The 14105-nt window shown below is 41.4% G+C and overlaps 1 protein-coding gene across 1 annotated transcript; it reads left to right on the top strand.

Annotated features, from left to right (window-relative positions):
- The first annotated feature begins 8379 nt into the window (after window positions 1-8379).
- On the top strand, window positions 8380-8790 carry LOC118844446 (high mobility group protein B1-like). Its single transcript, XM_036752336.1, has one exon. It carries the CDS (start codon window positions 8380-8382, stop codon window positions 8788-8790), a length of 411 nt encoding a protein of 136 aa, XP_036608231.1.
- Window positions 8791-14105: the final 5315 nt, after the last annotated feature.

Genomic DNA, 14105 nt, shown 5'->3' with positions numbered 1-14105 from the left:
AAGCCAGGATTTGATTGGGGAGAAGGCTCAAGCTGCACCTTCACTGATGCAGCCTCCTGGCCTAAGGTAGGGAGAGGCAGGTGGTGGCACAGTGCCCAGATCAATGGTTCTGCAGACAGGAAGATCTAAGTTCAAATATAGCCTCAGACACATACAAGGTTTGTTACCCCATGGAGGTCATTTAACCTCTGTTTGCCTCAGTTTCTTCAACTGTAAAAAGGGGATAATAAAAGCACCTACCTTGCAGGGTGTTATGAAAATCAAATGAGACAATATTTGCAAAAAGCACTTAATACAGCTCCTGGCGCATAGTAGGTGCTGCAGAAATACTTATTCCCTTCCTTTCCCGATCTTCTAAGGGTATAAAAAGGCCCATCTACATGGGTGCCTGCAGACTTGGTGGATGTCCTGAGACCACTCTACATACTACAAACTGCCCTGTTGACTAGATACATCTCCAGAGACGGTAGGGCACCATCTACCAGAAGTAAAGGTTACAGTATCCTTGTTGCATATCCTTGTATGTTTGTTGTTATTCAGTTGTTTCACTCAAGTTCAACTATTCATGATCCCTTTTGGGATTTTCTTGGCAAAAATACTGCAGTGGTTTGCCATTTCCTTCTCCAGCTCATTTTAAAGATGAAGAAACTGAGGCAAACAAGGTTAAGTGACTCGCTCCGGGTCAGACAGCTAGTAAATAAATGTCTGAGGTCACATTTGAACCCAGGTCTTCCCGACTTTAAGACCTGTAATTTATCCATTTCACTGTAGAGAATCAGAGGAAATTGTCAAAGCACGTGGCAAAAATGAATTAGATTTCCCTAAATTAGAGCATATTCTCCTTCCTAAGTGCCCCCCTTAGAAATTAGTGAATATAAAGAATATACATGTATGTATATGCATAAATATATAGTGTATATAAAGAATAATATAGAACAAAATGGAGATGACCCTAGATCTAGAGGCAGGAGACTTGAGCTAGAATCTTGGCTCTGTTGCACCAAAACCCATATGACTTTGGACAAGTCACTAACCGCCCTGACCCACAGTTTCCTACAAAATGGTAAATGCAAGGGTGAGGTAAATCAACCAAATTGCCCCCACTTTACTTAAAGGAAGTGATACAAGGCTATACCCTTGTGCTTGAACCAGGTGGGAACACTTCTCAATTGAATCAAATCCATCCTAGGCTTCCCATGGAAAGGCCTTGGTCAGCTTAGATATCTCCTATGAGCCTTTGTGGAGTGATGTTGCACAGGAGTGTAAAGATTAGTTGAGGATACTTGGTCAGGGGTTCTTTATAAAATAGCAAAGCACTTAAAAACTGATAGAGATTTCGATTCCTACAAGTAGCAAACCAGGAGAGAGTCATCCAGCTGAACCCTCTAAGAAGTCTCTTGGGGGAGGAGGCAGGGTGAGAGGAGAATACTTCACAGCTGTGCTCTATTTCCCACCCACCTTTGGCTGGAAGACCTTTTGTGCCTCAAAAGATTTGGAGCCCTTTTTAAAAATCTCCCTCAGTATCCCATCCTCAAATTATCCCCTGGGATAGCAGTATCTGGTGGCAGTGTCTACATCAGGATAGCAGATACACAGATTCACAGCTCTACAAAAAGTGCAGCAAAGAAGTTTCCCTGTGCCTAAGGATGAATTCTGCAGCACACCCATGAAAAGGAGAAAAGGACTTCCAGCAACCAGAAATTGTAGGTTACCCTTTGTCACATGTGCTCTCTAAGCTTGAGCCCACTTTCTCCTGGATTCCATATGCAGAGGTGGGAGATTATGTCATAGACTTTGGTGAGGAGATGTTTTGTATTCTTACTACAACTAATTACCATGTTTTACATAACTATAATTTCAAATAGTGAGAATTCAAGTACATGTGACCACTGGATTCACTATTGGCATTAATGGACCTAGCTGTATACATCTCTTTCCAAAAGCTACTTAAGGTTGACTAACTAAACTCATTGTTAACTGATGATCTTGGGGACAAAGCAAACTGAGTTAGAAAGACCACTCTCCTGACCCTTCACCTCTCAGGGCTGAGGAGATGTAAAGGGTAGAAGACACCTTGCTCTGAGATTGATTTACTGACTCTTACCATAATAATCCTTTGAGGAAAGCATTTTTGTAAAATAACATGGGGAGCTATAGAAATGGAAATGATAATGTATTGTGCAGTGAGTTGAGATCGCTCACCTTCCCTCCAAGTGTCCCCCAACTCTTCCTCCAATTTTTATATTACATATAATGTACAAGGGAAAAGTTGTGATTTCGTTTTTGTTTTTTTTAAATGTGTTACAAAATCCAAATGGCCATTCTTGGCATCCTTCCTTAGGTTGTTAAGGGATACTCGGCACTGAGGTAGCAGCAGGGGTTTCATGTCTCTGCCCAGCTCACGATGGGCATTTGTTTGGCTTATTTGTCAACCACAAAATTGGTGAGGCAGTAATTTTTTTTTTTTTTGCCCAAAACTGTGGTCTCACCATTGTAAGGAACATCCTGAGAGGAAATCCCCTTGAGCAAAGCAGCCTTGCTACTGTTCTATAACTTGTAGTGTTGGGGAGCCACCTGTGACTTGCCCAGAGTCACCCTATATGTAGCAGAGGGTTTACTTTATTTTTTTTAAAGCTCTCCTGTTCCATAAGCTATTCCCTGAACAAAGGCATCCAGATATGCAATCTTTCCAGTTCTCTTGTGGCATTTTCCCATTTTGCCTGGAATCCTCAAAAAGCTAGCAGAGACTAGGTTAGGATGTGCCCAATGAGGAACTTCCCACAGGAGAATAGTAAAAGGTGATTTCATTGTGGCTGCCTTTCACTTCTGTCCCTGACCTGGAGAATGAGGGGGTATTTCTGCTTCCTTACTTCTCCAAGCCACACTTTCTCTGAACTCCTACAGCATATGTATTTATTTATCTGTTGATTTCCCACCTGCCTGCAGCACCAAATGTGATGCTGAGCATACACTAGACCTCAGTAAATACAAGATTAATGACCTTTACTAAGAGTAGTCTAGAAAGATCCCACAAGAAAGATTTAGGGGACTTTCGGGTCAAGTCAGTTCAATTCAGCAAGCATTTATTCAATGTTTACGTACCTGAAATCATGCTAGGCAGCAAAGATACAACGACAAAAATGAATATGCCCTTCACCCTGGAAGTTGATGCTCTACTGGGGGAAACACCTTGTACACAGCTAGGGTAAATAGAAAACAGATGTGTAAGAGGGAGTTCAAAGCCCCTTTAAGCTTCAACTGGTGCTATCTATATAGGAAAGGCCAAGAAAGGGGCTAGGCTGGTAAAAAAGATGACTGATCCCTGACCTTAGCTTCTACCTTTCCTCCACCTAGAACTGAAGAAGCCTAGAGCTGAGAAACCAGCCTGAACCTCAGAACTGTTAGGTAGTTAAAGGGAGCATAGTATATAGGTAAAAATGGGGGTAATGAAGACGTCAGAGCTTAAAGTCAGGAGGCATGGGGAAGACTCACCATCTTTGGCTGAGGTTCTTAACCTGCTGTGAATATGAGTTATTGGTTTAAAAAAAAACATTTTGAGAATTGTATTTCAGCCTAATTGGTTACCTTCATAATCTTATGAATTTTATTTTATGCATTTAAAAAATCTTATTCTAGGAAAGGGTCTTGTAGCAACAATTTAGCTAGCAGCTGTTGCAGGGGGTATAAGACCCAACAAGACCGGAAACAAGAGCTGCCAGCACAGGTTCTTTGATCTGCTTTCCTAAGGAAAGCAACGTTAAGGGGTTAACGATCTCACTTTAATTAAATACCCATATATCAGTCACTTAGTTCAGGGGGAAAAGATCAGCCCCCTGAACTTCAAGACAAATACAAACAGAAATTACAAACATCAACAGACAGACCTTGTCTGATTCAAATCACAATTCGTAGTTACCAGAGAAGCACCAACAACTGTCTGGGTTATCAAGGCCAGGAGGCAGTTACAACGGCTTGCCCAGAGTCTCAACACTCCTTCCATGAGTGAGCCCCAAAAGTCAAACACCAACCTTGGATCTTATATACCCATCTCAGGGCCCTGGGGCATTTGATTACCTCGGTGCTGAGAAGCACTCAAACAAAGCACAGTGAAAAATCTCATTTAGGGTATAGGAAAGTTAATCCTTAGTACCACCACATACAAGTCAATGACTCCTGATTGTCTTAATGCTGAAAAACATTCCAAGAGAGATTCCACTTTACCTGCCCCATTCAAACAAAGGCCAGAATCATTAAAGGCACTTAAGAGAAGAACAACAAAAAGCCCCGCCCTGATTACCACTAGAGGTCTCACACCATTCACAAGACTACTAAAGGGATCTATGGCATAAGTCTAAATACCCTTGGTCTAGGACACTGGGTTCTCAAACTTTTTGGTCTTGCGGAAAATATTATACTATTTTATATCATTTTTAATTTCAAGTAGACCCAGAGCCTGTATTAATGAGTAACTGGATGAAGATCCAGGACCTGGGCTTCTTTGTTCTCTCTAAAAGTTTGCTCAGGCAATACCCTTACCTCTGTCAACAGGCCAGATCATTAAGGACATTACCCTAACCCCAAGAGAGATTACCTTGCTTAATATTCTACAGGTATATACTATGTTATGGAATGTAATGAGACACAGAGACGCTGGGCGGTAGTTTCAACTGACTTTTGTCAACATCCTTTACAACTCTATTCCATTAAGGAAAATCCTCTTCTTGTATCATGGTTAAACATACATGGGGGTCATAAAAAAATGAGGTAATACAGGCTTGCTAGCTCTGCTAAAATAACGTATATAAGTTTTCTCATTGCTTTGTTCAGGCAGCCAGAGTTTATACTCTGACTCCTTGTACGTACAAGTAAGCTAGCTCCGCTATGCTTTAAGGGAAAATAATAAACAACATGGATTTTTCTATCACCTAGCTCTGTTGTTTCCTTCAACCAAATTTTCGGGTTTAACAGTCTCAAGACCTATTCACATCCTTAAATTATTGAAAACCTTTGTTTTTGTAGGTTATATATGGATTTTACCATATTAGAAATTAAAAATAGCTTAGCATTTTATGAAAATAGTATTGACCTTGAAGACCCCCTGAAAGGGTCTTGGGGACTCCCAGGAGTCCCTGGGATCATACTTTGAGAAGAAGCAAAGCCTCTTACAAAGAAACTCAAGCCTTTGGATTAGTAAATTTACTTCAAGGGAAAGATAAGCCCTGAGGGCATTAATTAGGGACTTCCCCCACCCCCTACACCCTCCCCCCAAAAAAGCTTGGTACTTGAGGCTGCTGGAGATGAAATACTTTCTGTTCCTTACTCTGGAAGAGAACAGATAGACCAGGCAGTAGAGATAAGAAAGAGGAAAAGAGTGTTTCTCCATCCCCGCCCTTGTGCTATGGCTGATCTTATGGCTGAACCTTAGCCCAAGGGAGAGATGATTTTTCTAAAAGCTATAAACCTAAACAACAGCAAAAACCTGGCATTTGAACTGAAAGTGCAAAGCAAGGCCCACTCTTCTCTTGAGGAAGAGATAGCCTAAGACTAGAGCTAAAGCTCTCCAGCCACTTACCCGGTGGGCTTAGAGGGCAGTGAGGTGGCACAGTAGATAGGGAAGTCAGAAAAATCTGAGTTCAAATGTGACCTTGGATATTTACTAGCTGCGTGAACTTGAGCAAGTCACTTAATCTCTCTTTGACTCCATTTTCTCAGCTGTAAAACGGGGACAATAACAGCACCTACTTCACAGGGTTGTTGTTACAATCAAATGAGATAGTTATTATTATTATGTTTTATTACTACTAGTTGTGTACTACTTCTGTTGGCCTCAGTCTCCTCAACTATAAAATAGGGATAATAATAGCACAGGTTTGTCTTGAGGGTCAAATGTGATATTGTTATTGTCAACCTGAAAGTTTGGTTAAAGGAGGCAAACCAGCTAGGTGATATGAAAATTCATGATGTTTATTCCCTTAAAGCTAGAGGAGCTAGCTTACTTGTACGTACAAGGAGCCAGAGCATAAGTTCTGACGGTCTGAACAAAGGAATGAGAAGGCTTAAATGCATTTCAGGACAATCCCAACTCGGTATGTCTGTGTCACTCAAAATTTCTGATCTCCATGTATGTTTAATCGCAGTATAAGAAAGGAATTTCTTAATTAGATTGTAAATTATAATTGTAAATACAATGAGATAAGAGAGTTGACAAAGTGTCAATTGAAATTATGATCCAGGACATTTGTATTTTCTTTACCATTAACATACCATAACAGAATATATGTCCATAAAATACTGAGATAAGGAAAAGTCCCAGTATTCAAAATGGTGTTTCGGGTTAAGGGTCTCATCCTTAACGGCCATGAACGGAGGAAAGAACGTTCTTAAGTCAGCCCTATCTGGGCTTGTTGACATTAGAAGAGGACAAAGAAGCTGTTAGAAGCTTTGCTTCTGGTTGATTAGTTCAGGCTCTGGCCCTTACTGAAGTTACTAAGTTGATATTAAATGATTATCATTATCTTACTACTACTACTACTGGATTGTGACCCTGGGCAAGTCACTTATCCTCTGCCTCAATTTTCTTATCTGTAAAATGGGATGATAATAACAGCACCTATCTCACAGGGTTGTTGTGAGCATTCAGCACATTGCCTAGCACACAGTAGGTGCTATACAAATGTGTATTCTCCTTTGTTTCCACACCTCCCTTCAACATCAAAAGAGTGTGTGGTAATATAGTAGTACAGTGGTAAGAACGGAGCCTGGAGATCAGAGGACCTGCCTCTGTCACTTGCTGCCTGTGTGACTTTGGCCAAGTGATTTAACTCTCTGGGCTCCAGCCCCCTCGTTTTATAAAATGAGCATTTAGACTAGACAACTTTGACACTTGCCCAGGGGAGACCAGTGCAAGCGGTGTAATGTCATTACTGGAAGACATTAGGAGTTACTTCTCCATGCATGTGCCCTCCCTGCACATGCGTATTTCCTATATGTGTGTCTTTGCATGTTCCCATATGTTCATTCTTCCTAGTGATAGCATGTATATTTGGGGAAGAGTATACCCAGATTTACTTGCTAACTTTCTCACTATGTCACTTGTTAAATGCTTTTGCTTTGAACTGATTGTGGTTATTAAAGGTCAGCACACCAGTGGGGTCATAACTTAAGGTTTTAGAGGATGCGGACCCATGGAGAACATTATACCTAGGACAACCATTTCTGGGGGACCTGCTCTGAAAGTGAGGGTTGCCCCAAGCACCACATATACAAAGCAACTATAAATTAATTCCAACGGGGAAAGAGGAGAGGGAGGCACTTAGTAGGGACTTCTTCACATGGGAAGTGGGATCTATCAGGAGGGAGGAGCAATATAAAAAGGAGTCTATAAAGCCTTTTATAATCTGGCTTCTACCTAACTTTAACTTCCAAGCACTCCTCAACATCTCTGGGAATGATGGAACAGCAGTGTAAAATGAATATAGCATGGCCTTCTGGGGCTGGAATGGGGTGATAACATGGTCAGAGAATCTGAAGGGTCTTTTAAGAACATACAATGCTTGCATCTTACAGGTGAGCTAAAAGGACTTACCCAAGATCACACAGGGTTGTGTACACAGTAAATTGGAGAGTTGGGGTTTGAACACATTTCCTTTGATTCCAATTTCAATGGTCTTCCACTACATAGCGTACCGACCCCATAGGACCCACCTTGGTTCTACTTACACAATTCTAAATGGGGGAAAAAAATGAGTCTGTTTACAAATCAAAGTATCACAGGATTGGAAGGGATATCAGTGGAAGTGGGTAGCTGGGCTGGAAAGGAAGGAGAGTGAATTGAGAGAGTTATAGAGTACAGCAAGGACGGTACAACACAGTTGTCCAGAAATACATTTGTGTACAGAATACCTCGGACTGGCTCTGTGCTACGGCAAAATTGTAATTTTTCTATGTGACACATTAAATGGCCTAAGACAGTACTTCTCAGAATGGGAGAAAGTCCAAAGAAATCCTTTCCATCTGTAACCTATGTTTACACTGGGCCACGAGCTATTATAATATGATGGATCTGTGTACCATTTTAGGAGGTCTATCACAAAATCTCTCTAGCTCATGCCTCTCTCTCACCCTGGAAAACCCTCCTACAAAAATCTGTAGCTCACACCCCCATCTAGGGAAAACCTAGTAATTTCAGCATCTGGCTCATTTTGTTCTCCCAAAAAGGATCCTTGGCTTCCCCGCAAGCACTCAGGTGAATAAAATATCAAAATTCCGAAAGGTTTTGTTTTCACAAGAAAAAATACAGTGAAGGATAGAGAGAATACTGGGTAAGAGCCAAATGGGCATTGGGCTACTCTGGGCAATGCTGAGGGAAAGTGTTCAAAAATGGGCAAAGGTGACCCTAAGAAGTCGAGAGGGAAAATGTCTTCATATGCCATCTTTGTGCAAATCTGCCGAGAGGAATACAAGAAGAAGTACCCAGATGCTTCTGTGAACTTCTCAGAATTTTCTGAAAAATGCTCACAAAGGTGGAAGATGTTGTCTGCTAAAGAGAAAGGAACAATTGAGACATGGGAAAAGCTGATAAAGGTCCATTGTAAGAGAGAAATGAAAACCCACATACCACCTAAAGGAAAAACAAAGAAGTTTAAGGATCCCAATGCACCAAAGAAGCCTCCTTCAATATTTTTCTTATTCTGTTCTTCCTATTGTCCAAAAATTAAAGGGGATCATCCTAGTCTTTCTATTGGAGATGTGGCCAAAAAATGGGAGAAATGTGGAATAATACTGCTATGACAAGCAATCTTATGAAAAGCAGTCAGCTAAACTGAAGGAAAAATAGGAAAAGGATGTTGCTGCATACCAGGCTAAAGAAAAACATGATGTGGGTTTAAAAAAAAAGGCCTCTTCAAGGCTGAGAAGAGCAAGAAAAAGGATGAAGAAGATGAGGAAAATGAAGATGAGGAGGAACAAGAAGAAGTTGGTTCTAAAGCAGTTTTTTTTCCTTGTCTATAAAGCATTTAACCTCCTGTACACTCCTTTTAAAGAAAAAAACTGAAATATAAGGCTGTGTAAGATTTGGTTTTAAACTGTATGTACAATATCTTTTTTGTATAGTTAACACACTACCAAATGTGTCTTTAGATAGCCCTGTCTTTCAGTGGTATTTTCAATAGCCACTAACCTTGCCTGGTACGGTATGGGGGTTGTAAATTGGCATGGAAATTTAAAGCAGATCCTTCTTGGCGCACAGAACAAATTAGTTATATGTGGGTATGTAATTCATTTTCATCTTCAGTTGTCTTTGATGCAGCGTATGAAATAATTGCTCTGTTAACTGAATACCACTCTGTACTTGCAACCAAAAAAATGTACCTCTTTTGTTGACTTTCTGAATGCTTCTAAGTAAATACAAATTTTTATTTAAAAAAAAATGCAGCGAAGGCTCATAACTGGACACTTCCACCATCCACATAGGGAAAGAACTCAGGGACACCAGAGATTTCTTCTCCTTCAACCCATATAGTCCGTATGGTACATAGTGCCAGTGAAGGATGAGGTCTCAGTTGCTCTTCAGAATACATAGTTCTCTGTTTTACTGGTCATCATCTCTCTCTGATGAGTTGCTCTTCACTGAAGCTCCATCTCCCTTACCTCTTTTTCTCATCAAGCCTCCAAAGCTCTGATGGGATGTTACAGCCTCCTTATCTGGCCTTCTGTCACATCTAAGTCAACACGGTGAGCTCACGCTCTGTGTCTTCCTCATCATTTCAGCATCACTGGTGTGAACTACTCAGTCCGTGTGATTCCCAGAAGAGTCATGTGGATACACAGGGCACCCTCTAGGTCTCTCTGTTCCTCTTAGTATAACAGAAATAATCAGGAGAACCTTCAATTTGATGAGTCCCTAATCAACCTCATGAAATAGATGAAACATTACCTAAGTGTTTACAAGCCCTGTGCTGAGCATCATGGGCCTTTGTTTTAAGGGGCACCTCCCATGGAGCTAGACATGTGCCCTGGTCCAGTGCTAAGAGGACACAGTGAGCTCTTCTGATTTGTCCCCAGTGGCTGAGGATACCTCCTGATGATTGGTTGACCAAGGATCAGGAGGATGGATTGCTTTGGGAGGAATCACTCTCCCTCGGTGAGCTATAGAAGGGCCCAGTCTCTTTAGTGCCCTGGCAAGTGCTCTCTCTGCCTCTGGACATCCTGACCAGAGTTCAACAAAGCTGTGGAGAATTTCTCTGCCCCATTCCCTCTAAGAGCAGTAACAGCCCATTGCCTAGGCAAGCCTGAGACCAGTTTCTGGACCTCCCAATTCTAAACTGCCTTCTGCCCTTCTATTGCCTTCTACAAGCATGGGTCTGTGACTAGAAATCCGGAGAAATAAACATACTTTAGACATTGGGAATCATCTCTTGGGTAATCTGGAATTTGAGTTTGAGAACTAGGGAACGTTTGCCCCAGAGGAACATTTCCTTAACAGAATGCTTCCCAGAAGAGATTGGGCTAACCAATCATAACCCAGATCCTGTAGCTGAAGGCCTAAAGCTGTATCATTGCTGGACAGGAGATCTGAACTTCAACAGCCCTCCAGGATAATTACTGTGGGTTGCTCCAACAATACAGGTCCAAGGTGAATGGAAAATCTGTTTGCTGGTCACAAAAAGGAGTGGCATAATGATTGCGATGAGCTATTTGAGTGTCTAATGTTTCCTAAATTTATGTTTGCTTATGTGTTAATGCTTTGCATCTTATCCAGATTTTGTACAGGTGGAAATAAAAAAATGTCTCATAATTCATGTCCATATTGTACTTTAAGTACCTTTTGTAGGAGGAGATTCTGTTACCCACATGTGGGAAAACCTTAGATATGAGTCATATCAAACTTCATTTTAGCCCTTTCTCTGAAGTTTTACTCCAGGGTGAAGATGGTATTGAGTGAGGGAAAGGGCAGGGCCCCGAGGATCCATCCCAATTCCACATGGGCTCAAAGTCATTGGAAGCCTCCATGACCGCAGCCACATCTTCAGAGACCCCAAAGCACACATGAATAGGTGGCCAAGGCTCTTGCCCAAACATCAGCGTGTACAGAGTGAAGCCTGTAGTGTTACTCCTGGTAGCATTAATAGGCACTTACTAAAAATAGTTGTGACTAGAGTTGGGCAAACAAGGCTTTATTCCAGGGCATGAAAAATTAGGGGATACTGACTGCACTTAACACTCCCTGAGCAAGGAGAACCAGCTGAGCTTATATAAGGGAAACAGTCTCTTTAAGGCCCTTTTCCTAAGGAATAAAATTATAAAAGGGCAGAAAATGTGTTTTTGTGCAAACAAATAGATTTATATTGATTGGAAACAGTCTCTTTGAGGCCCTTTTCATAAGGAATTTAATGATAAAAAAGGGCAGAAAATGTGTTTTTGTGGAAAGGAAGATATTTATATTGATTGTCAAATGATGTAAGATATTGCTACTATTGGGGATGATACTTAATAGGAATAGAAAAGAAACTTTTTAATATACACTGATGTATTTGTGTATGGAAACAGCTTTCAGGTGGGATTTGAACCATTTTAGAAAGAAAATTATCTGCAGTATAAATGTGAGGACTTGGATCTCATTATCACCAAGGTAAAATGATGCCTCACTTGTATAGGCATGCATGGAACGATCCTTTATTTATTTAAAAACTAGAGAACTCTGATTACAAAGTAATAGTTTCAAAGGCACCAAAGAGACAAGACTACCATGTTGGATACTTCAGAGCTGCAAAGCATGATGGGTAGTACAGCTAATTCGTATATATGTGTTTCATAACAAAAGAGGACAATAAAAATAAGAAAATAGGAAATCAGAAGCATTTGGAGACTGCAGTATGACTTTTATAGGGGAAACTTGGGAAGTTGTGACTTCAAGTGAAAAGTTAGCTATTGAGAACCAGGGACCTGTCATTTCAGCCCCTGAACAGAAAAGGCAGCAACAGCAGGAGAGGAAAAGGAGCCCGAAGGGAAGAACTGAAGACACAGCTGTTCCATTTGAGCGGTTAGAAGCAGTCAGCTAAGAGAAGGCTTCAGCTGGGCGGCCTCTGATTGGTCAGAGGGAGCATTGCCTTCCTTGGCCAAGAGCTCCAGGGACAGCTTATTGCCTGTTAGCACCACCTAGAGTTAGAGAAAGGTAAAGCTTTTCACAAAGGGCTTGTTGCTGTCTGCTGCCACCTTTGGCTTGAAAAGGAAAAGCAGAGAAGGCTTTGCAGTGGTTTTGGGTATTCCAATGAGGGGAGCTATATTGTGGGCATGCTTCATTCTGATTGGACAGGGCAGCACCCCGGGTGAGGGGATCACTGGCTGGGCCGGACCATATAGCCCACAGAGAGCCAATTTGATGAGCCAATTTTAATTCACATTAGGAGCTAACGCTTTCTAAATGTCCTTTTGAAGGAAATGGCTAATTAAAAGAGCTTATAAAGATTGTGTTCAAGAAGAGAATTTTTCTAGTTGGAGAATGATAAGATCAGAAGTCAAGCAGTCTTCCTGCCCCGTGGGTGTTCTGAATGGACCAATAATATTGAAGTCTGCAGCCCGGGGTTGTGAATTATCCTAAGCACATGGATTTTCTTTTCTCCCACTGTTTCCCTGCCAGGTTCCTATAAGTACGTGCACAATCTTTACCATAGCTATTGAGCGTATTGGTGGGATAGTGTGGACTGGATTTATATATGGATTGCAATATATTTTATGAGATATATATTTGCTTTAATATGTTAGTACCTATAATATTTAGTTTTCCCTGTTAAAGGAATGACTCTGTTTAAGATCCAAAGGTATTATTGTGAGTGGTGGGTCTGTTTCTATTTGAGATTGACACCATTCGTATAGATTCTGTAAATGTTACTCCCTATTAGTTACAGCTCATGAGTTTAAAAAAAATGCTACGTTAACTCTATCAGACCTTCTGATTAGGCCTCCATGTCCCCAGAATACTCAGCAAGGTATGATGAAAAAGTTCTGGTTGGAAGATGCAAATGTATGCACCTTGAGGGAGCTGTGGTGGCGGGGATCTAGATTTTTTAGCTCCTGCTAGATAGAGCATCTGCTTAAATAGCTTTGTCTCAAAATCTTGACCCTCATCAGGATGAATTCTGGAAGACCATATGTCACCTTGTCTCCTAACACCTTGGCTAATGCAGGAGCCCTTTTGCTGCTGATTGGGTGGCTCTATACATACCCTGTGAAGAACTAGGACACTCTCCGTGGTCTTCTGGTCCACCTCCAGAAACAAGGAGTCCCATGCATATTGACTCCAAACGTTCTCTGCTTCTTACATTCTCCATGTTAGCATCTAGTTAATGGTACTTTCTTTTTCACACATTGAAGCCCCCTCTCACCATACCACCTACCCTACTCGATTCCATTGACTCTCTATAGAAAATTCTGTTTGGAGTGCAGAGCCCTTCAGAACCACCCGCCTCCCACCTTTCCAACCTCCTTACACCTTATGTCCCTCACCCACATACTCTTCAATCCAGTGACTAATCTCTTTGCTCTTCCTCAAATAAAACACTCCATCTCTCGACTCTGGGCATTTTCACTGCCCATCCCCCCCTTCCCCCCTCCACCCCATAAATGGAATGCTATCCTTCCTCATTTCTACCTCTTGGCTTCCCTGGCCACCTTCAAGGCCCAGCTAAAATTCCCCCTTCTACAGGAAACCCTTCCCAATGCCTCTTAGGGGAATCTGCCTAGAGGCAGCTAGACAGCTCAGTGGATAGAGTGCTGGGCTTAGACTTATCTTCCTTACTTCAAATCTGGCTAGGCTGCATGACCCTTTATCTGCCTCTGTTTCCTCAACTTTAAAATGGGACTAGTAACAGCTTCTAACTTTCAGGGCTGTTATGAGGACTAAGTGAGATAATATTTGTTTTTTGTTTTTTGTTTTTAATTTCTTTATTTATTTTTAGTTGACCACACACGGTTCTACATAGTTTTGAGTTCCAGATTTTCTCCCCTCCCTCCCCCCTCCCTCCCCAAGACGGCATGGAATCTCATATAACTGTCATGTATAACTTCGCGTTGAATTAATTTATGCACTAGTCAAGTCGTGGAGAATA

The sequence above is a fragment of the Trichosurus vulpecula genome, chromosome 3 (assembly GCF_011100635.1).
Source record: "Trichosurus vulpecula isolate mTriVul1 chromosome 3, mTriVul1.pri, whole genome shotgun sequence".
Taxonomy (NCBI): domain Eukaryota; kingdom Metazoa; phylum Chordata; class Mammalia; order Diprotodontia; family Phalangeridae; genus Trichosurus; species Trichosurus vulpecula.
Note: the sequence above shows the minus strand (reverse complement) of the source record. Positions and strands in the feature narration are given on the sequence as shown.